General features: G+C 40.6%; 1 protein-coding gene across 2 annotated transcripts in view; it reads left to right on the top strand.

Moving 5' to 3' along the window:
- Positions 1-517: 517 nt before the first annotated feature.
- UBXN2A (UBX domain protein 2A) overlaps positions 518-24383 on the top strand; it is a 41683-nt gene continuing 17817 nt past the window's right edge. Inside the window, exons 1-3 of one of the 2 annotated variants that reach the window (XM_034659842.1) lie at positions 518-771; positions 12760-12812; positions 22694-22832. In XM_034659842.1, the coding sequence (XP_034515733.1) occupies positions 12772-12812; positions 22694-22832 (180 nt within the window). In that variant the 5' untranslated portion in view covers positions 518-771; positions 12760-12771. The remainder of the gene's footprint in view (positions 772-12759; positions 12813-22693; positions 22833-24383) is intronic. The other variant, XM_034659840.1, reaches the window with a different exon arrangement.

Below are 24383 nucleotides of genomic sequence, written 5' to 3'. Positions count from 1 at the left end.
TTAGGGGCCTGGTAGAAGGAGAGCAGCTTAACTAAAGTTTGGTCAAGTCAGGGTAACCCGTATTTCGTCCAGATTGGTCAGTGAGTACAATCGGTTCACCTTACCATTTACCAGGCAAAAACGAAGGGAATTTGGATGGTCTGTGTCTGATCTGTCGTAGGTAAAAACAAGGGGGAAGGCGTGAGTTACACGGGGAAGGGTGGTTCCTAGCAGTAAACCCTTTCAGGAGCACAAAAGGGTGAGGGGATTTCTTTAACCGTCCCTTTCCAGAATTACGGGGCTCGGGTTAAGTGCAACGTTGTGACAATGCAGGGAAATCTCTCCGCGGACTCAATCAGAGGCTGCGGAGGTACAGAGGTAGGGTAGACGCTGGGCTCTGCGTCGAGCCCACACCTCGCTCCCAGCATTTACGGCGTGGGGTGAGAAGGAAGCCAGCAACAGCGCCCGCGGCAGACAGGAGGCTGCCGCCATTAGCGCTTGTCAGCGGAGGCCTGAGGCGCTGGCGGCCCGCCCCGCCCCCCCCCGCGCGCGCTCTCGGGTCTGCGCGGAGCCTGCTGGGCGCGCCCTCGGCGCCCAACAGCGGAGACCCACGGAGGTGGGCCGGGTCGCAGCGGCGCGGCCCGCGAACCTCAGCGGTCCTGGGGGCGGGCGCTCCCCGTCTGAGGGTCTCCAGCCCGGCAGCGGCGGTGGCGCCCGCGGCCCCTTAGCGAACCGAGGACCAGGCCGCGAGGCGACAGCGCGGCGCGGCCCCCGCCTGCGGCCGCGCCGGAGGTGAGTACGCTGGGGCGGGCCGAGCCGCCTTCCGCGGGGTGAGGGGCTGGGACGTCCACTCGCCGCCGGGCGTGAGCGGGTGTCTCCCGGGCGGGGCGCGGGGCGCGGGGCGGGGGTGGTCGTTGGGTCGGGCGGAGCCGTAGCGCTCAAGTCGGTCTTGGTGAGCCCGGGGTCTGGGCGGTTTCGGCGACGCGCCAGACTCCCAGCCAGCTCAGGTGAGCCGCGGCTCGGGCCTGCCGCCTGCGCTTGCTTCCTGCGTGGCGAGCTCTGTGCCAGCTCCGCGGAGGGCTTCCGTTCTGGGGGCGCTCAGAAACTTCGATTCAGGCGCACTTAAAATGCCCCCCCCCCTTTCCAAAGGCGTGCGCTGCAAGAGCACGGTGCAGAAATAACAGGCACGTTTGTTTGGGGTGGCCATTTCTCAGGTAGCTTCACCAGTCTCCTACGACAGTCTTTTTGTAGGTTTCGAGTTTGCTGTTTTCCATGTTTAATTTTTTGTGTGTGCGTTTTTACTCGCAGTTTCTTGTTAGCGGTAAGGAACGGTAGGGTCCAACATCCGTTCCTTCGTACGTCATTTGAGATGTGAACGACGTGAAAATCGGCCTCCGTATTTCACAGTCATGGCTCAATTGTGTTTTGGGAGTGTTATACGTTTTTAAATTACAGTTTAGTTTTTAATGAGGAAAACTTAAAAGTTGATATGTCTTCTGTGTAAATATGCTGAAAGGCGTATTGATTTTAAAGGCAGTTAAATTCACTGAATATTGAGCATCTATTCGTGCTAGGCACTGATGGCATCCAAAAACCAGTAAGAATGGGGTGCACGATGGAGAGAGTGATTAAGCACCCAAGGTAGTAATGATACAAGGCGGAAGACAGTATTAACAGAAACTCCTCTATTTATTGAGTACTGACTCTTAGCCCTGCACTGTGGTAGTACTTTACATGCATACTTTACTTGATACCTAATGTTTAATTACTAACTTATTCAACATATTTTAGTACCTACTGTTTGGTGAGCGCCCACGATACCATGGTAACCCTTATAGATTGTTTTTTTTTTTTTTTGACCCCTCTAGATTTTGCCTTTAAGGACTTCACGTTGTTAAACAACCAATCACACAAGTCTCATCAGTTGACCCTTGAACAATGGTGCGAGTGTTAGGGGTGCCAACCCCCCCGCACGGTGGAAAATCTGTGTATGAATTCTGATTCCCCAAAAACTTAACTACTTATAAGCTACTGTTGACTGAAAGCCTTGAAATCAATTCATATTTTGTATGTAATATGTATTATGATGGTGCTTACAATAAATAAGCTAGAAGAAAGATGTTATGAAGAAATCATAATAAGAAAATATTTATAATATATAGTACATTTATAATATACTATACTTATATATAGTACATTTCTATTTATTTATATATAATACATTTATATGTACTAATAGAAATACCTGTATTTATAGAAAAAAGTCTTCGAATAAGTGGACTTGCGCAGTTCAAACCTGTATTGTTCAAGGCTCAACTGTAAATGTCAGTAAATGTAGATAGAAGTTTAAATATTATAACAAGGGGATAATCAGCTTGGAAAGTCAGTTGAAGTTTTCTTAGGAAAGTAATCTTCCCGCTAAGATGTTATGGGTATATAGGAATTAGTTAAAGGTGACCCGCCCCAAAGGAGGGTCCAGGCAAAGGAAATAGGTTCCCCAGAGGGAGGTTAGGGAAATTTACAGAACTGAAAGTTCAGAGCAGTTGTATTTAGTTTAGAATGCAAAAGAGGGCAAGAGAGATGATGCCAGGTCTTTTAAACAATGCTAAGAATTTGGGACTGGCTTTTTATTCTGTACCTTAAAGCTTTATAGTGAAATTTTCAAAATACTCAAATGCGGTAACAGTGCAATGAACTTCTCTGTAATATTACCCAGAGTATTTGGACCTTATTTGAAGAGCGGTGGGAGGGGCACCTGGGTGGTTCAGTCGTTAGGCATCTGCTTTCCACTCGGGTTTGATCCCAGAGTCCTGGGATCAAGCCCCACATCAGGCTCCTCCGCTGGGAGCCTGCTTCTTCCTCTCCCACTCCCCCTGCTTGTGTTCCCTCTCTCGCTGACTGTCTCTGTCTCTATCAAATAAATAAATAAGATCTTTTAAAAAAAAAATGAAGAGCAGTGGGAGGTCATTGAAACGTTTTAAGCAGGGAAGTTTCAGTCAAATTTGTATCTTTTTTTAAAGATTTTATTTATTTATTTATTTGACAGCATGAGCAGGCAGAGGGGCAGAGGAAAAGGGAGAAGCAGGATCCGCACTGAGCAGGGAGCCCTCAAATTTGTATCTTATTTTTTTTAATTTTTTTAAAAATTTATTTATTTGACAGAGATAGACAGCCAGCAAGAGAGGGAACACAAGCAGGGGGAGTGGGAGAGGAAGAAGCAGGCTCCCAGCGGAGGAGCCCGATGTGGGACTCGATCCCGGAACACTGGGATCACGCCCTGAGCCAAAGGCAGACGCCTAACAACTGCGCTACCCAGGCGTCCCTCAAAAAGGTCACCTTGGGGGCATCTGGCTGGTCCAGTGGTAGAGCATGAGACTCTTGATCTCAGGGTTGTGAGTTCGAGTCCCATGTTGGGGGGGTAGAGTTTGTTTGTTTGTTTATTTATTTATTTAAAAAGGCCATCCTGACTCCTGTGTAGAAACTCCACTGAGTGAGGACAAGAATGGAGTGAGGAAACCACCAAGAGGTGATATTTGGTCCTAGAATTGTGGCTGTGAAGATAGAGCACGTTCTGAGGGTAGATATTCATCTCTCCTCACCCTGCTAATAATTTTATGTTTACATCTTTCAGAGAAGTTGTGGAAAGTTTTCTAAAGGATATTGTATTTGAGCTGGGTTTTACAAGGTAGATAACACTTAAGTGTGGAACCCTGGAATGAAAATGCCTTAGTGACCTTGACAGCCTCTGCTCAAGTGCCCCTTTCCCCCTAGGATTTTCTTTTTTAAAGATTTTATTTATTTATTTGACAGAGAGAGACAGCCAGCGAAAGAGGGAACACTAGCAGGGGGAGTGGGAGAGGAAGAAGCAGGCTCCCAGTAGGGAGCCCCGACATGGGGTGTGATGGATCCCCCTGTGAGCGAAGGCAGACGCTTAGCTTAACGACTGAGCCACCCAGGCGCCCCTGCCCCTATGATTTTCTCATTGAAATTATCACTTTGGTCCTTAGGGGTATTTAACTTCCTCATTAATAGTTTATCTAAAAGACAAAAAATATCTTTAGTTACTCTGCAACTAAGATGAGCTGAAACTTCCCAAAATTTTTCATTTTTTATTATTTAACAGTAAACTAAAATTCATTAAATATACAAACTGTCTTTTAAAGTGTTTGATTTTGGTGCTACCGTAGTTTGTTCATGGAGAATTGGTGGCCTACTCCCATTCGATAGAATATCTAAGTGAAAGGGGCTCCACATGGAAATGTGATCCATCGGTTCCTTGCGCTGTGTTTAATGCCAGGAATGGTGTTATCTCTAAGGAGAAACGTCAGCTTCTACACAGAGATAGCATACCCATGGTTTATTTTGATACAAAACCTAAATCCTGGGGGAAAAATGCAGCCTGTCATGTGTATTTACAAAAATAAGTACAATTGGTAATGTGCAGATTTTTTCTATTTGAATTCTAGTGTATACATCAAAAAAACTGCTTTTCTTAGTAGTCTGAATCTATTTTTGACTGGATTTTCCTTTCAGTGGATATGTTCCAGAAAGCTCAATCTCTCTCTCCTGACTGATTTTATCACTGCAGTTGTTGGGAGTAAGTGGGATAATAATTGGGAAGGTGTTTGGTAAACTGTGATACACAATACAAATATAAGATGGTAGTGGTACTAATTGGAAGTAAACTGAAGCGAAATGAAGGAAATTCTATTCATCTGTCCCTTCTAATCCTGAGCTTCATGATGGTAACTTAGACATTTGTCAGATGGCTTTTTTTATTCTCTGTAGTACAGTGCATGACTTAGGTTCATTTGTGTCACATGACTGTGATTATAGAAGTTCACTCAGCTGATATAAATTGATTTTACATGGTTTATTACATATTACTAATTTATGATAAGAAATACCTAAAATAATGATGACTCTTTTTTAAATAATGACTTTATGTCCATCTTAGATTCAGTTTTTACTTCATGATTCTATGCCATGTCTGCTATTAGTGATGCAATATATTTTTCCTTGTTAGTCTCTAAACTCCTAAGAGACTGTGTCTGTCACATTAACCCATCTTTCATTAATTCTAAACCAGTGCCTTGCACATGGTGGTGGGAGTTTCAGTAAATATGTAAACATTTTTAAAAGTTAAGTTAGTGAAATCAAAACTAAAAGTCCAAAGTAGGTCAGAGAAAGACAATTACATGATCTCACTCGTGGAATTTAAGAAACAAAACAGTATCATAGGGGAAGAGAGGAAAAAATTAAACAAGATAAAATCAGAAGGAGACAAACCATAAGAGACTTTTTAAAAAAGATTTTATTTTTTATTTGATACAGCGGGGGGGAGAGAGAGAGAGAGGGAGGGCAGGGGGGAGTGGCAGGCAGAGGGAGAGGGAGAAGCAGGCTCCCCATGAGCAGAGAGCCAGATATGGGGCTCAGTCCCAGGACCCTGGTATCAAGACCCAAGCTGAAGGCAGACGCTTAACCATGTGAGCCACCCAGGCGCCCCAAGAGACTCTTAATCATAGGAAACAAATTGAGGGTTGCTGGAGGGGAATATGGTGGGAGGATGGGGTAACTCGGTGGTGGACATTGAGAGCGCGTGATGTAATGAGTACTGGGTATTATATAAGCCTGATGAATCACTGACCTCTGCCTCTGAAACCAGTAATACATTATATGTTAATTAACTGAATTTAAGTTAAAAATAATAAATTAAAAAACCTTAACATGGTTTAAAGCAAGTGCCTCCAAAAAAACAAAAACAAACAAAAACCCCCCAAAACACCAAAACGTAAACTAAAAGTTCATAGCCATGTCGAAATTAAAACTTGAGAGTAAGTGAAGATGTTTCTTACTGATCCTTGTAGCAGATTATGACAGAGAAATGGAGAAAGAGAAAGGAGCAAACATTATTGTATTCTTAGTATTTTTTTCTGGTCCTCAAAACCTTATGAGGATGAAAATCATCTCCATGTTACAGGTTTAGGGTTAGAGACAGTAAATAACAAAGTCACCAAGCTCAAAAATGATGTAGTCAGTATCCCAGCAGAAGTTAGTTTGAATCTAAAGTCGTCTTCATTCCCTATTGGTGTCATAAAATAAGTAAAAACAATATTAGTAGCTTATAACTATACAGTGATGAAAAATATAAGCAGTTTGCTAGAGAACAATAACCTGTTAAAGGGAAATACAGTGAAATACTTGAGGGATGGCTGCTCTTGGTTTTGGAAATGTGTAAATCATGATACCTGTCGTCAAGGATCTTAGATCCAGCTAAAAACACAAAAGAAACAATAATAAACAGTCTCAGACAATATGATTTAAATACCAAAAATCAACATGCTTTAGGAGAGGAATATTAATATGGGTTTAATATTTTACCCTTTAGGTAGACATGGGACCTGAAGGATAATTAGGATTTGAATGCCTGAAGGATGGTTACAATTTGAACAGAGAAGTGTAATGAACACGTTATGACACAATAGGGATTGTATCTAAACTAAGGGATTATTTTAGTGTAGTTGAATATAATGTTGGAAACAGTACCACCAGGATATAACGTCCACGAGGGTTGGAATCTTTGTCTGCTTTGTTCTTTTTTTTTTTTTTTAAAGATTTTATTTATTTATTTGACAGAGATAGAGACAGCCAGCGAGAGAGGGAACACAAGCAGGGGGAGTGGGAGAGGAAGAAGCAGGCTCACAACAGAGGAGCCTGATGTGGGGCTCGATCCCATAACGCCAGGATCATGCCCTGAGCTGAAGGCAGACGCTTAACCGCTGTGCCACCCAGGCACCCCTGTCTGCTTTGTTCTGTATGTATCCCAAGCACCTAGAATCATACCTGGTGTATAGTAGGTGCTGAATAAACACATGTTTTTTGTTTTTTTGGGTTTTTTTTTAAGATTTTATTTTTTTATTTGACAGAGAGAGACAACCAGCGAAAGAGGGAACGCAGGCAGGGGGAGTGGGAGAGGAAGAAGCAGGCTCCAAGCGGAGGAGCCTAATGTGGGGCTTGATCCCAGAACGCCAGGATCACGCCCTGAGCCGAAGGCAGACGCTTAACGACTGCGCCATCCAGGTGCCCCTAAACACACGTTTTTAATGTTTAGTTGTAATTAATATACAATAAAATGCACATATTTAAGACATACCATTTAATAAATGTTTTTACCTGAACTATTTTTCAATTCTATAATTTTTAGGTGAAATAGTTTCAATTCAATTTTTTTTTTAAGATTTTATTTATTTACTTGAGATGGAGAGTGGGCACATGCGTAAGCAGTGGGAGGAGCAGAGGAAGAGGGACAAGCAGTCTTGCACTGAACCCGGAGTCCAATGTGGGGCTCCATTCCACAATCCCAAGACCATGACCCAAGCCAAGATCAAGTCGGACTCCCAACCAGCTGAGCCACCCAGGCATCCCATAATGCTTTATTTCTTAAAAAAAAGTAAATAAGTCAAAATTTAAACTTTTCTGACATCTGAATGGTTGGGATGGGTGTTTATATTTTTCTCTATTTTATGTATGTTTGAAAGGGAAGAATTTTAAAGGGAAGCAATTAAATAGGCTTAGAAATAGGAGATTTGAAGGACAAAATCTTAGAAAAAAATTAGTGAACATGAAATTCTGGTTTTCTGAATATGTTTTTAATTTGTTTTCTGCTTTTCTATTTTTTTAAATTAGAATAATTTTTTTTTTTTTAAAGATTTTTTTATTTATTTATGTGACAGAGAGACAGCCAGCGAGAGAGGGAACACAAGCAGGGGGAGTGGGAGAGGAAGAAGCAGGCTCCCAGCAGAGGAGCCCGATGTGGGACTCGATCCCAGAACGCCAGGATCACGCCCTGAGCCGAAGGCAGCCGCCTAACGACTGCGCTACCCAGGCACCCCTAGAATAATATTTACATATAGTTTAAAAGGTAATAGTTTTGGAAAACTAAAAATACTCCCATCCCCTTTCCCTAAGTACAACTACTTTGAACTCACAGCTTTTGTTCTGTTATTTACAGTCATATTTCTAAACAACGTGAACATTTTGAGTTCTTATTTTTGAACATTGCCTTTCACATCTCTGTTAGGATAGATAACCATTTTAGCTTTCTTATGTTTACCCCCTTTACCTTCTCACATCCTCTTAATGGTTTTAGCTCGGTTTTTCCCCATACAATAAGTAAAAATACATGCTATTTTTTTTTCCTTTAGACCTCAGGTCCATCCTTGGTCCAAAGATGGTGCTTGGGTGGCTTAGTCGGTTAAGCGTCTGCTTTTGGCTCAGGTCATGATCCAGGGGTCATGGGATTGAACCCGCATTGGGCTCCCTGCTCAGTGGGAGGCCCGCCTCTCCCTCTCCCACTCCCCCTGCTTGTGTTCCTCTCTCGCTGTCTCTCTCTCTGTCAAATAAAAGTCTTACAAAATAAAATAAATTTTTAAAAATGGTGCTTATATTTATCCAGTAACTGTAATAAACATTGCAGACTCAAAAGAACATTGATACAATATTGTATCTTGTATTTAAGTCATTTTTAATGGCTGCATTTTTAAAGCATATAGTTTATATATAATCTATTTAATCTGTATAAATCTTTATAATTTATATAAGCTATTGATACAAAAAAACTTCTTGTCTGATTTATTACTTTGTAAATCTAGTACCTAATCAGGTCCCTTACATATAATTTATATTGACTAAGATTTTTTGAATGAAATAATGGTCTATTTGCATTTTTAAGTTCAGAGAATAATTTTGAAAAGCATTACAGGAGGGGTACCTGGGTGACTCAGATGGTTAAGCGTCTGCCTTCAGCTCAGGTCATGATCTCCAGGTACTAGGATCGAGCCCTGCATTGGGCTCCCAGCCAGGCGGGGAGTTTGCTTCTCTCTCTCCCCCTGCTTGTGCTCTGTCTCTCTCTCTCTCATATGAATAAATAAAATCTTCAAAAAAGAAAAGCATTACAGGAAGGGTTAAGAAGTCTTTTAGAGGGGCGCCTGGGTGGCACAGCGGTTAAGCGTCTGCCTTCGCCTCAGGGCATGATCCCAGCGTTATGGGATCGAGCCCCACATCAGGCTCCTCTGTATGAGTCTGCTTCTTCCTCTCCCACTCCCCCTGCTTGTGTTCCCTCTCCCCCTGGCTGTCTCTATCTCTGTCGAATAAATAAATAAAATTTAAAAAAAAAGTCTTTTAGAAATACAAAATAGTTTGAGACAGTAGAGACATCCAATTTGCCTTAGTTGTTCGATGCCATCCTCTTGAATTCTATGGCTTTAGTGACTCCTACCTTACCTAACTCTAGCTACAAGGCAGAATCCGAAGTTACTGTTGGGATGGCATTGATGGTGCTGCCCCTCACTTTATATTCCACACTCCTCAGCCCCATTGCATTTCCTGCTTTTTCCTTGCCTTTCTGTTTCCCCTTGTCTTTCAGAATTTTTCACAATATTCTCATGAAAAGGTTCAATAAATTTGCTATCAATTTTACTTCAATTCATAATTAAAGCTAGAGGTATTTAAAACAACTTTCAATGACAGGATATTTTCCAAAGCAGAGTCCACTTTCCTGCTTTAATTCCTAGCAAAACCGAGGCTAAGTGGGAATTAGTGTTTAACACAAATTGCTGTGGTTATTGGCCCAGCTCCGTTAGCAGGCCCTAAGATCATTCAGACTGATTCTTACCTGGTGAAAGGCTGCTGCCACCAGATCCTCAGTTACCAGATTAAATTCGCCTCCAGGTACTTCGGAGACTTTTTTTGAGAGAGAGTTTTAAGTGGTAGCAATGGACTACTACTTAAGGCCATTTTCTTGTTCTCATGGCTTTAGGACGGGACTGGTGGATCTTCAGTGACTTTTACTTTGCAGGTTTGCCTTCTATTCAAATGTGCTTACATTTTTAAATAGAGGTACACTACATACATGTCATAGAAATATTCATATATTTTGACCCTGATTTTCCACATTTTTGGGAATTTAAAGGAACAACAAAGTAAGCTGTATACACAGAATTTACCCACCACAGATGTTACTTGTTAGGAAAAATTGAAAGTGAACTAAATTCCCAGTAGTCATGGTATAGCTGCCTGATGGGATAATATGTAGCCTTTAAAAATAATTATGAAGCAGTTTATGTAGCCAAATGGAAAAAAAGAGCACAGAAATGAAAAATACAGGAAACAAAAATCATTAATATACTAGCAATACATTTGAATGTGTATGAAAAAATGGAGAGGAAGAAGCAGAAGTTTAAATAGTTATTGTTGGGGGTAATAAAAGTATGGATTATTTTCTCTCTTTCCCAAACTTTCTGTATTAGTGTTTTCCCTTTATAACAAAATATTGTAAGAAATAAGCAAACAGATCAATGTTTAAAGTAGTCCAAGCCATCTGTCCACCAAGAGGTCATGGAAGCAGCAACACAGTAGAAAAAACAAACATGCCAAACCCACATCCTGGTTTCTAAATACAGTTAAAAAAAAAAAAAAGTTACCATGGCTCCTTAGAGAAAAGTGTGATTCCAGGGCTGGGGCAGAGAAAGAACAAATTATCCTGGAGCATCTTCTTGCTCCAGAAAGTAAGAAGGTGCTCACAGGATGATGAATCCATATCAGAAGGACATCACACTGTAGGGGTTCCCACTGGACAAATCTGGGAAATGGAACATCAAAATAAATAATGATATATCAGTGACTTATAACTCACTAAAACAAAAGCCCATGAGGAAAAGATGGACTTTTATTTTTATTTTTTTTAGGAATGACTTTTCCGTAAACTCAACAGTCACGTGAAGTCACTGTAACTAAAATAAGTTCCAAATATATCTGAGATTTAAAATTTTTAAAGTTGAGGGGACACCTGGGTGGCTCACTCGGTTAAGCGTCTGCCTTAGGCTCAGGTCATGAATCCAGGGTGCTGGGATCGAGCCCCACGATGGGCTCCCTGCTCAGCGGGGAGGCTTCTTCTCCTTCTCCTCCCTGCTCATTCTCTCGCTCTTTCTCTCAAATAAATAAATAAAATCTTTTAAAAAATTAATATTGAGGGTCACATCAGCAAAATGGCAAAATAGGCAGTTCCAAGCTCATGTTCCCACAGAAACATTGAAAAACAAGCAGAAGCTATTAGAACCAACTTAGAACTCTGGAAAGTGGTTCAGGGTGTATAGGAGCCAAGCAAAGGCTGAATCAAGAAAAATGCAACTTAGAAACAGCAGGCAAAACACATCAAAAATGGGCAAAGGACTTGAACAGATATTTCTCCAAACAAGGTAGACAAATGGCCAATAAGCACATGAAAACGATGCTCGACATCACTAGTTACAATGAGATTTACTTTATTAGGATAGTATTATTTAATTAAATAAGTATTGGCAAGGATGTGGAGAAATTAGAACCCTGCTACATTGCTGGTGGGAATACAAAATTATTCATATTAGCCAGAGTTGTAAACAGTCCAAATTTATCGGGGCGCCTGGATGGCGCAGTCGTTAAGCGTCTGCCTTCGACTCAGGGCGTGATCCCGGTGCTCTGGGATCGAGCCCCACATCAGGCTCCTCCGCTGGGAGCCTGCTTCTTCCTCTCCAACTCCCCGTGCCTCTGTTCCCTCTTTCGCTGGCTGTCTCTCTCTGTCAAATAAATAAATAAAATCTTTAAAAAAAAACAAAACAGTCCAAATATCTATCAACAGATGAATATGTAGGGGTGCCTGGGTGGCTCAGTAAGGTAAACATCTGCCTTTGCCTCAGGTCATGATCCCAGGGTACTGGGATCTACCCCCACATCTGTGCCCCTGCTCACCAGGGAGTCTGCTTCTCCCTCTGCCTGCCCCTCCCCCTGGTCATGTGGGCGCTCTAATAAATCTTAAAAAAAACAAAAACAAAAACAGATGAATGTGTAAACAAACCATATATACCTGCGATGGAATATGTTATATACCTGCAGGAATATACCTGCAAAGGAATTTATGTTAAGTGAAATAAGACAGACACAAAAGGACAAATGTATGATTCTATTTATGCAAAATACAAGGCAAATTCATAAAGGCAGAAGGTTAGAATAGGGGTTATTAAGCCTGGGAAGAGAGAGGAATAGGGAATTATTGTTTATTGGGTACAGAGTTTCTTTTTGGGAAGTTGAAAGAGTCTTGGAAATGGATAGTGGTAATGGTTGTACAACATTGAGGATATAATTGACGCCATTGAATTGTATACCGTACTTGTTGTCAGTTTGCTTCCCCAAGGAATTGTAAGAATGAGAATAAGAATGTAGTATATTTTGTTTGTTAAACCAAAGGGCACATTATAATTTTTATCATAATTCTTAAGAAATAGTTCTTTTTTTTTTTTTTAAGATTTTTTATTTTATTTGACAGAGATAGAGACAGCCAGCGAGAGAGGGAACACAAGCAGGGGGAGTGGGAGAGGAAGAAGCAGGCTCATAGCAGAGGAGCCTGACGTGGGGCTCGGATCCCATAACGCCGGGATCACGCCCTGAGCCGAAGGCAGACGCTTAACCGCTGTGCCACCCAGGCGCCCCAAGAAATAGTTCTAAGAAGAGAAAAATATTTTTGTTGGAAGATTATTAGACTCCAGAAGTTATTTTTTATTACTGTTGTACTCTGTAAATGAAAATGACAGCTTTGAGTTTGGTCACGTAAGTTCTTAAGACCCTTTCATTGCTACTTTAGGGATACCTAATAACTTACGTTAAAGATTGTTAATGCATGTATGTGAATGAACTTATCTAAAATACTGAATTGAGGACTTTAGCTTTTGTTTCTTTTTACTTTTACAGTAGGGCAAAAGAATGAAAGAAGTAGATAATCTCGAAAGTATAAAAGAAGAATGGTAAGTTGATTCAAGCTTTGCACTTCTTTGTTATTAATGCATTTCTTATCTATTTTTACTGCATTTCACTGACATATAATAAGTTTTCATTATGGTTCTTTCAGTTAAATAGCTGATGGTAATACATATTAAAGTTTTTTTAATCAAAGCTGCATTAAATGGATTCTAATGAAGTTTTTAAATGTTTTTGTTATTAACATGTTAAATTTCCCTCTGTTCACATATTACTTCTGTTGTTTAAGTGAGAAATTCAAGTAACCGTACACTTTGTTAGTCTCTTATGTTGTACTGTCTTGTACTCATAGCGGAAATAAAATGGCTCTAGAGTCAGATAAACCTGAGTTTGAACCCCATGTCTTTACTACCTCTTTGGCCTTAGAGCAGCTTAGGTAGATTCTTTGGGCTTCTGTTACCTCATCTGCAGAACAGGCAGGGGGGTACGTATATGTTTGTACCTGAAAGGTTTTTATGAGAATTAGATAGCTGACATAAAGCACTTAGTATAGGACAGGGGCACCTGGGTGGTTGTTGGTGGAGTGTACGACCTTTGATCTCAGGCTTGCGAAAGATTTATTTATTTGAGAGAGAGCGTGCACCAGCGTGCATGGAGTGGGGGGGGGAGCAAAGGGAGAGAGAATCTCAAGCCAACTTCCCGGTGAGTGCAGAGAGCCATGTGGGGCTCAGCCCCAGAGGCTCAGATCATATCCTGAGCTGAATTCAAGAGTTGCGCTTAACCAACTGAGCCACCCAGGGGTCCCTAAAATAAAATCTTAAAAAAAAATAAATAATAATAGCACATAGTAGGGACTCAAGAAATGTTTGGTGCGTAGTCTGTGGTTCTTATCAATACAGAATATTTTATTTTCACTTATCTGAGGTAAAATGTGTATTTTTGTATTAATGTTGTTTATTTTAAATACTTGAGGTAAATTTCTTCCTTTCACTGTCCATTTACGGAAACAGACAACTGTTTCATACGTAAAAATACTTCATAAATGCTTCTATACTAAACAAATATTGTTTTTTTTTATTATTGTTTTATATAAATATTTTATACTAACTATATAATTGTGAGATTGTGTCAGGGGGCCTCTAAGACCACCCCCAGGTTTGATGATTTGCTGAGAGGATGCAAAGGACTCAGCATATAGGCATACTAATGACTATGACTTATTATATTATAATGGAAAGATACAAAGTAAAATCAGCAAAGGGGAAAAGCATACGGGGTGAAGTTCAGAGGAAACCAGGTACAAACTTTCAAGAGTCCTTGCCCAGTGGAATCATCTAGGATGCTCTTAATTCTCCCAGTAATAAGTTATTATAATAACCACATGTAAATTGTTGTTCGCCTAAGGAAGTTCATTGGAAATCAGTCTAGGGTTTTTACTGGGGTGTTGTAATATGTACCAGTACTATGAATGTAATTAAATAATCAGTAAGATATCTATACAAAAATATTAGGAATAGATTTTATAATTTTCTTTGTAACAAGAAGTAGTGGTCCAGAAAAAAAATGAAAATACTTTTCCTAAGCATATCAGTAATTCAAAGACTATAAATGGTGAAGATCCATATTTACCATGTGTGCTGCCAAAGCATACACAGATGAAAATCCTTCACCCATTTGGACAACAGCTGATAACCTTATTTATTCAGAACACAGTAGTGAATGAGAAAGTCAGCAGAAGAGGGTACTCTGTAGCCAAAATAGATGTTTCAAAGTCCTTTTCCTGAACTTGTTTACTTTTTCTTATCAGAGAAACTCCTGAAACTTCAAGACTGTATACTGAGCCATAACAACTTTGTTATCTGGTTTTCAAATTTTGGAAAGGAGTATTGATACTTACATCATAAAAGGATAGTGACACATAAGGGAAAGGATAACAGTAGAAAACATGGATGAAATAATAATGTCTGGATATTTTTAGTGTTAAGGCAAGTCTTCATAAATTTATCTGCCCATGGGATTTTGCTGCATTCTATCTTAATATAGTACAATATAAAGGGATTCCCTGAATTATAAATAATAAAAAAATTAAATATGGTGTACTTTACTATTTTTCCTTGTCAGGAATGTCTTTCATACTCAATTTTTATTTTGTTTTATTTTACTTTATTTTATTTTAGTTTAGTGCATGGGAGGAGGGGGGAGGGGCAGAGGGAGAGAGTGAAAATCTTTAAGCGGGCTCCATGCCCAGCTTGGAGCCCAACGCAGGGCTTGATCTCACAACCCTGAGATTGTAACCTGAGGTGAAATCAAGGGTTGGACTCTTAAACTGACTGAACCACCCAGGCACCCCTTCTTTTTAAAAATTATTATTAATAAACTTTATTTTTAAGAGTAGTTTTAGGGTTAAAGAAAAATTGAGCAGAAAATACACAGTTCCCGTATCCCCATCCTCCCCTTTCCCACTGCTTTCCCCACCACACAGTTTCCTATATTATTAACATTGTGTGTTATGTGGTATATTAGTTACAATTTAGAACCAATACTGATACATTATTATTAATTGTAGTTTACATTTGGACCCATTTTTTGTATCGTACAATTCTTTGGGGTTTGACAAATGGTGTTGATGCATGTGATGTTGTGTTTTTATTTATTTAAGTTTATTTTTATTATTATTTTTAGTAATCTCTCTATCAAATGTGGGGCTTGAACTCACAACCCTGAGATGAAGAGTTGCATACTCTTCCATCTGAGAGAGCCAGGTGTTGTGGTTTTAATCCCAGGTACCAGCTGTTACTGCTGGTTTATAGGAAAGCACTTGGCTTTTATTTAATAATCTTGTATCCTACTACCTTGCTAAAATTGCGTATTACTTCCAAGAATTTGTTGTTGTTATTTGGGATTTTCTGTGTAGACAATCATGTCATCTGCAGACAAAGCTGTACCTTTTCTTTTCTTTACTAGTCTTACTGATTTAGTTAGGATTTCCAATATGGCATTGAATAGGAGTGGTGAGTAGGGGCATCTTTGTCTGATTCCTGATCGTAGGGGGAAAGTATCTAGTTCCTTGTCAGAAAGTACAATGTTAGCTGTAGGTTATTTGTAGGTGTTCTTTATCAAGTTAAGAGAGTTCTTGTCTGTTCTAGTTTGCTGAGGAGTTTTTCTCAAGAATGAGTGTTGGACAATATCAGACCTAGCCATATTTAGCCTACCCATGCTTAGTATATTTCTTAAAACATGGTCCTTCTTGCAATATTTTGTACTAAATTTAATTCTCAATATGTTCTGAGATAGAAGTTAAAACCAAGCTTTAATTCTAAATGGAAAAGAAAACTGTTTTTAAGATGTGCCTTTGTAACTGCAATTTAGAATTTCCAAGTTAATTCAGAAAATATTAGCTTTTTCCATAAGGGACTCTTACTCATAGGAAACAAACTGAGGGTTGCTGGAGGGGAGATGGGTGGGGGATGGGGTAACTGGGTTGTGGGCATTAAGGAGGGCACATGATGTGTAATGAGCACTGAGTGTTATATACAGCTGATGAATTACTGACCTCTACCTCTGAAACTAATAATACATTATATGTTAATTAATTGAATTTGAATAGAATTTTAAAATTAAGGAAAAGAATGTGTGTTGGATATTGTCAGATGCTTTTTATCTGTTGATATGATCATGATTTTTCTTCTGTAGTGTATTGATGTGATGGATTATATTGATTTTCTCATGTTGGATCAGCCTTGCATACCTGAAATAAATCCTACTTGGTCACAGTAAGGATTTTTGCATCTATGTTCATGAGAGATACTGATGAGGGAGCAGAAGGCAAGCTGAGGGCAAAGCACAAGCTGACACCCCATATGTGTGTGACATTCCTCAGGCACTGCTGGCTGCCTTAAAACTAAGGGAAGGAAAAAACAAATGGTTAATAGAGATCACAGTCCATGAGTCCCCATCAGTTTGCAAATGTCTTAGTGATTTACAAGAAAAAAAGCATTATTTTTTTTAAGATTCTATTTATTTATTTGACAGAGAGAGAGATAGCGAGAGAGGGAACATAAGCAAGGGGAGTGTGAGACAAAGAAGCAGGCTTCCCCGCTGAGCAGGGAGCCCAATGCGGGGCTCGATCCCAGGACCCTGGGATCATGACCCGAGCTGAAGGCAGACTCTTAATGACTGAGCCACCCAGGCGCCCCAGAAAAAAAAGCATTCTTATCAATAACCTTAACTTCCAGAAGGGAACTCGGAAATATCTTAATGTGTTACTGCTGTATAAGAGGGAAAAACAGCCTTAACTTGACCAAAGCAAGGCGTTCAGGATCTTGTAGGTCCTCTTTAGCATATGAAAGTTCTTTTGAAAACCTCCCCTTTCCTTACCTCCCTCAACTCCCAAATATATAATCTACCAACCCTCACAACCCTGGTGCAGCAGCTCTTTCTGCCCATGGGTCCTATCCCCATGCTTTAATAAAATAACCATTTTTGCAGCAAAGATGTCTCAAGAATTCTTTCTTGGCTGTCAGCTCCAGACCTCACCTGCATTCAAAAACTATATCAATACTGTTTTTTTCCTCTCTTGAAATGTCTTTGTCTGGTTTTATTTACTTATTTCTATTTTTTATTTTTTTAAAGATTTATTTATTTTAGAGAGAGATAGGAGGAGAGTGTGTGCACATATGAGCGGGGGAAGGGGCAAAGGGAGAAAGAGAATCCCAAGCAGACTCTGCTGAGCACAGAGCCTGCCTGATGTGGGGCTCAGTCCCATGACCCATGAGATCATGACCTGAGCCAAAACCAAGAGTCAGAGTTAGAAGTGTTCCTTTTGCTTTTATTTTCTTGAAGAGATTGTAGAGAATTGGTATCATTTTTTCCTTAAATGTTTGATAGAATTTACTAGTGAAATCTTTCTATTTTTTTAAGATTTGATTGATTTGAGACAGAGCAAGCTGAGTGCACGTGCACACAGATGGTGGGGGGCTGGGCATGGAGAGACTGAGGCCAAGGGAGAAGGAGAGGAAGAAGCCCTCCTCAGCAGGGAACCCCATTCAGGGCTCCATCCCAACACCCTAGTATCATGACCTGAGCCGATGGTCAGGCCAGTTAAGCTTAACTGACTGAGCCACCTGATGAGGGAACGGAAGGCAAGCTGAGGAAAAAGCAGAATCTGAGCCCCACAACCCCCACCCCCAGATGGGATTTATGTGACATTCCTCAGGCACTCCTGGCTGCCCTAAAGCTAAGGAAAGGAAAAACAAATAGTTAATTTATAGAGATCATAATCCTGCGAGACCTGAGTCTCCCTCAGTTTACAAATGTTTTAGCATCTCCGCTCAGTTTACAAATGTTTTAGCCACGTAACAAGAACAAAGCATTTTTTTAAAAGATTTTTTTATTTATGTGACAGAGACAGCCAGCGAGAGAGGGAACACAGCAGGGTAGTGGGAGAGGAAGAAGCAGGCTCCCAGTAGAGGAGCCCGACGTGGGACTCGATCCCAGAATGCTGGGATCACACCCTGAGCCGAAGGCAGACGCCCAACGACTGGGCACCCCAAGAACAAAGCATTTCTATCAATAATCTTGCTTCCAGAAGGAAATGCAAATACAATTAAATGTCCTTATAATCTGCAGCCCATTGACAGATATTTAAAGCAGTGTGTAATATTCCTCCAGGAAGTTCTAGTTATCTTCCTGTCAGTGCTTGCTAGAGGGAAAAAGAACCTTAACTTGACAATGGCAAGGCCTCAGGTATCCTGTGAGTCTTCTTTAACATATGAAAATCCTTTTGAAACCCCCCATTTCCTTCCCCAATCCCATAGTAGATAATCAGCCATTCCTCACAGCCCCGGGGCAGCAGCTCTTTCTGTGCGCAGGTCCTGCCCCTGTGCTTTAATAAACCACCATTTTTGGGGGGCGCCTGAGTGGCGCAGTCGTTAAGCGTCAGCCTTCTGCTCAGGGCATGATCCCAGCGTTCTGGGATCGAGCCCTGCATCAGGCTCTGCCGCTGGAAGCCTGCTTCTTCCTCTCCCACTCCCCCTGTTTGTGTTCTGTCTCTCGCTGGCTGGCTGTCTCTCTGTCAAATAAATAAAATCTTTAAAAATAAATAAATAAATAATAAAAAAATAAACCACCGTTTTGCTCCAAAGATGTCTCAAGAATTTTTTCTTGGTCGTGGGCTCTGGACTCCACCCCACTGAACCTCACCTATATTCCAGAACCACATCACACCCAACATTGAAATCTTCTGTGCCAAGTGCTTTCGGTTTTGGAAGATTGTTAATTATTGACTCAATTTTCTTAATAGATACAAGCCTTTGTATATGTTCCTCCTTAAGGTAAGGTCTTTCAGGGAACTGGTCCATTTCATCTAAGTTACCAAATTTGTGGGCATAGAGCCGTTTATAATGCATCTCCACACACTGTACTCTGAACCTCTTAAAAACCTAGACTACTTCTTGCTCATCTTTATATCTCACCACCTATCATATAGTAGGTACTCAATAAATGTTTGATTGAGTTAACAAAATGAGGCTTAATAGAATTTATGTATCAGATAGGTAAGATAAAGGACTAAAGCTACTTTGGATTCTCAGCTTCATTGGCTTTGTACTTACTAATTGTGTATAAGCTGCTTTCTTATAGCTGGGACACAGGGGTGCAAGAGCACCTGGTTCTGGGGGTCCCACACATACCAGGGTCTGGCGCTGCCACTGACAAAATCCAAAGGCAGAGAAACAAATGGTAGTGAAACAGGAAAATAGTTTATTTCAGTGAGACCAGTGCTGGAAAGACAGCAGACTAGCGTTTCAGACTGTCTCCAGAGTGCCAAAAATACTTCGGGTTTATTTAAGGAAAATGTGGGGGAAAAGTGGGTGGGTGTGTACGGGTAGACAGTGAAGGTCAAGTTGATCAATGTCTCTTGGAGTCAGTCGTGAGCTGGGTCTTGCTGGTTCAGGGCAGTCCTTATTGCTCGAGGGGGTAGTTTCAGGTCCCATCATGGGATGCTTACCCTCAGGGTCTTTTGCCTGAGTCCGGAAACAATCTGGAAAGAACCTAACTGGAAAGTGAGGTTAAGGTGGAGGCAGCCAGGGGCACCTGCGTGGCTCAGTTGATTTCAGCTCAGGTTATGATCTCAGGGTCCTGGGATCAAGCCCTGCGTTGGGCTCCTCGTTCAGGTGGGAGTCTGCTTCTCCGTCTGCGTTTCCCCCCCACACACACTGCTGCTCTGTCTCTTATCTCTCTGTCAAATAAATAAAATCTTAAAAAAAAATTGGAGGCAGCCAGAGTCCTCTTTTCTGGCAAATACCAGAGAGCATTCAGTGGTCACAATGATATTATTTATCTCATATTATGTGCCAGTGTCTGTACCTGATACATAATGTATACCACGATGGCTTTTGTATGTGTTTGTGTGTAATATTTGCAGCAACCACGTAAGATAGATGCTAGTATCTGCATTTTGCAGATGAAAATGGCAAATCACGTAGAGGCTGCTAGGTTTCTCACCCAAAGTGTGACTCAGTACCTAAACACAAACTTCAAAGCCTGAACTTTTTAGACAGTATCCTCTACTGTCACATAGCTGTACTAATTAAAGAGAGGAAGATCATTAGTATTGTGAGAAATCATCTTAGGATATGATATTTTTATGTAAGAAGTATCATGTCGTTGCTTTCAGAAAAGCATAATTAATCCTTAGATAATATGAAGCATCTTAAGAATATATAGAGAGAGATTATCTAGAAGAGTAAAAAGAGTATGCCTAAATTAAAATATTGCTCCGAGTGTTAGCATTTTAATAACATAGCGATGACTCTTTGGCGCAATGATTAAGAGCACAGGCATTGGTAGCCTGGGTTCAGTTTCCAGTTCTGTCTCCCAAGAACTTTGTGATCTTGAGCAAATTGCTTAAGGGAGGGCAGGGGCAGAGGAAGAGGGAGAAGCAGGCTCCCTGCTGTGCAGGGAGCATGACAATGTGGGTGGATTCCAGGACCCCAGAGTCATGACCTGAGCTGAAGGCAAACACTTAACCAGCTGAGGCACCCAGGTGCCCCCTCTTTTTTTTTTTTTTTTTAATTTTACCTTTTTTTTTCCTTAAGCTTTTTTTTTTTTTTTTTTTTTTTTTTGGATGTCCTAAATGGGAATAAAAACAATATGTGCCTTTTTAGGTCATTGTGAGGATTGAATGAGTTAACCCATGTAAAGTACTTAAAATAGTTTCTAAATATATTAATAAGTGCTCAATAAATGTTAGCTATTAAGAGAAGCGTTATAGCATATCATAGGTGCATAGATGTGGAAGGCAAATTAACAGTGTTCTAATTCTGTCTTTGCCACTTACTAGCTGTAACCTCATGTAACTTAACATTTCTGTGACTCATTTTCCTTCCTATAAAAATGTGGATAAGAGTATCTATCTTATAGTTCCTGGCACAGTATGAGAGCTGTAAAAATATTATTCATGGAATCTGAGAAGTTATATTTCAGTACATGTATGAATTTTCTGTATGACTTTTAAAAAGATCGGTCAGAAACCATCTTTTCTGTCAAACAAAATCTTCAGTAATATTTCTTAGATGATAAAATATAAATGCAAAATAAAAACCAGTAGGTGGGGGTAGGCAAAATGGATGGAGGGAGTCAAAAGGTATAAACCTTCAGTTATAAAATAAGTCATGAGGATGTAATATATAGCATAGGTAAAAATACTCTATTGCATATTGGAAAGTTGCTAAAAAATTACATCTTAAACGTTCTCATCACAGAAAAATTTTTGTAACTGTATATTGGTGATAGATGTTAACTAGACATACTGTTGTGACCATTTCATAGTATATATAAATACCAAATCGTGTTGTACACCTGAAACTCATGTTGATTATAGCTCAATTTAAAAAATAGTAGAGTATTAAACAACTACAAATCAAAAGTCTTCAGTGGGAAATCTCATTCTGAAGTATGCAAACAACCAAAACTGTGATTAGGGACTGTTCCTGACACATTATCACCTTTAGTTTCAAGAGTGCTTTCTGTTGGGGCACCTGGATGGAGCTCAGTTGGTTAAGTGTCTGCTTTCAGCTTAGGTCATGATCCCAGGGTCCTGGGATTGAGCCCCACTTCGGGCTTCCTGCTAAGTGCGGAGTCTGCTGCTCCCTCTCCTGTCCCTCCCCTCAACTCGTGCGAGCACGCGCTCGCTCTTGCAAATAAATAAATAAAATCTTTTTTTTAAAAAGTGCTTTTTGGGGCGCCTGGGTGGCACAGCGGTTGGGCGTCTGCCTTCTGCTCAGGGCGTGATCCCAGCGTTCTGGGATCGAGTCCCACATCGGGCTCCTCCGCTGGGAGCCTGCTTCTTCCTCTCCCACTCCCTGCATGTGTTCCCTCTCTCGCTGGCTGTCTCTGTCAAATAAATAAAATAAAATCTTTAAAAAAAAAAAAAGTGCTTTTTATTACCGGAATGTACGTAGTAACCCCTTGTAAAGCTATTTCGAGCTTTTTACAAAGAACTCATTTTTTTTTTTACTCTGGACCAGTGATTTTCAACCCCCGCCGCCGCCCGAGGATGCCTGGCAATGTCTATAGATGGTTTTGGTTATTATAACACTGGAGGTGGGAATGGGTAGAGTGTGCATGATACTGGCATCTAGTGGGTAAAGGCCACGGATGCTGTCTAACATCCTACAATACATAGGGCAGCCCACACAACAAGGAATTATCCCTCCCCAAATGTCAGTAGACTGAAGTTGTGAGAAAACCCTGCTCTGGACCAGAAAGATTGATGACTTCCCAAGGTCACATATCTGCTTAGGATCTTATTTAGAAGTGGGTCTAAACGGTGAAACTGGAGGCATTTCAGTTCAGGATCCTTTAACTAGAAATTCATGTCAATTTTTGGAAAAGTAATAGTAGTGCTTAATTTTCTTTTCTTGTGTAGGGTTTGTGAAACAGGATCTGACAACCAACCTCTTGGTGATGATCGACAAAGAAATTGTGAATATTTTGTTGACAGCCTTTTTGAGGAAGCTGAGAAGGTTGGTGCCAAATGCATGTCTCCCACTGAACAGAAGAAACAGGTAAATGTCCATAACTTTTTTCTCATACAGAGTTACTCAAAATAGGGACTGTTATTTTGGGTCCATCAGGTCAAAACTGTTTTTGTAATAGAATTAAGATATTATTTACCTTTTTCACTGTGTTGATTTTGCACTAATAACTGCAAAAGCGATGGTGGTTAAAACTGCCGGTGCCTTGGGAGGAATGAAGGCAGTGACACCAAACTGTACTAGTAATTGCTGCATATTTTGCTTGCATTTAGTGGGGGGCATGCTGGTTGCTATTAAGAATGTCCTTGATGAAGCCAGTCTTGGGACAGTTTTAGAAAATGTGTGTGAGGAGAGTGCATTGGAAGTAGATGGCTTAAAACCTTGCAGGCCTAAATTTGCCTTTATTCTGCCTTCATACTTGATTGATAGAATGCCGTTCTGGTAACTGAGCCTTTGTTGTGTGTGCGTGTGTGGTTTTTTTTTAATTTTTTTTAAAGATTTATTTATTTATTAGAGAGAGCACATATGCATGTGTGTGAGCAAGCAGGGCTGGGGGGACTGAGGGAGAGAAAGGGAATCCCAAGCAGACCCAATGCTGAGCAGGGAGCCTGATGCAGGGCTCCGTCTTAGGACCCCGAGATAGGAGATTTGAGCTGAAACCAACGGTCAGTGGTTAACTGACTGAGCCACCCAGGTGCCCCATGGTATCTGAGCCTTTGTATGTGGCACGTTTTTACTCACTGAAAGCTATTAGAATCTTTAACCCTATGTTCTTATGGGCCTTGATGGTGGGTCCTTTTTCATTCATTCAATCTAGAAACTCAATGTTTTACCATTCTAGGACATTTTCTTATGTTGTTTATTTGGTATTTTGCTCTCCTCCATTGCTGGTCTCTCTAGAATCCTTTTTTACTTACATATTGGACCTCTTGGACCAAGTGTCTTAATTTTTTATTCTATTTTCCACCTCTTTGTTATTTTGTTCTATTTTAATTGGGATCTTTGACCTTATGTTCAGTCTTTTTATTCAATTTCCACTTTAGTTTCTAATCTAACAGATTAGTTTCTAATCTGTTCCCTGATTATTCCCTCCCTTTCAGACATTATATTCTCTCATATGAGTGTGTTATCAATTTCGGATTTTTGTTTTTAAGTTTCTGCCTTTTTTTTTTTTTTTAAGTAGGCTCTGTGCCCAGTGTGGAGCCCAATATGGGGCTTGAACTCACAACCCTGAGATGAAAACCTGAGCTGAGATCAAGAGTCTGGACATTTAGGGATGCCTGGGTGGCTCAGTGTATTAAGCATCTGACTGTTGGTTTTGGCTCAGGTCGTGATCTGGGGCGCAGAGGTAGGGAATGTTTTGAGACTGAGCCCCTGGTCAGGTTCCACAGTCTGTGTCGAGTCTGCTTAGGACTTCCTCTACCCACCCACCTCCACCATGTGCTCATGCATGTGCTCTTTCCCTCTCAAATAAATAAATCTGAAAAAAAAAAAAAGGTTAAGAATCAGACACTTAATCAGCTGAGCCACCCAGGTGCCCCTGTTTTTCAGTTTCGTCTGTTTTCCTCAATGTCTTTATGA

This window comes from Ailuropoda melanoleuca, chromosome 4 (genome assembly GCF_002007445.2).
Source record: "Ailuropoda melanoleuca isolate Jingjing chromosome 4, ASM200744v2, whole genome shotgun sequence".
NCBI lineage: Eukaryota > Metazoa > Chordata > Mammalia > Carnivora > Ursidae > Ailuropoda > Ailuropoda melanoleuca.
This window is presented reverse-complemented; position numbering and strand designations above follow the sequence as displayed.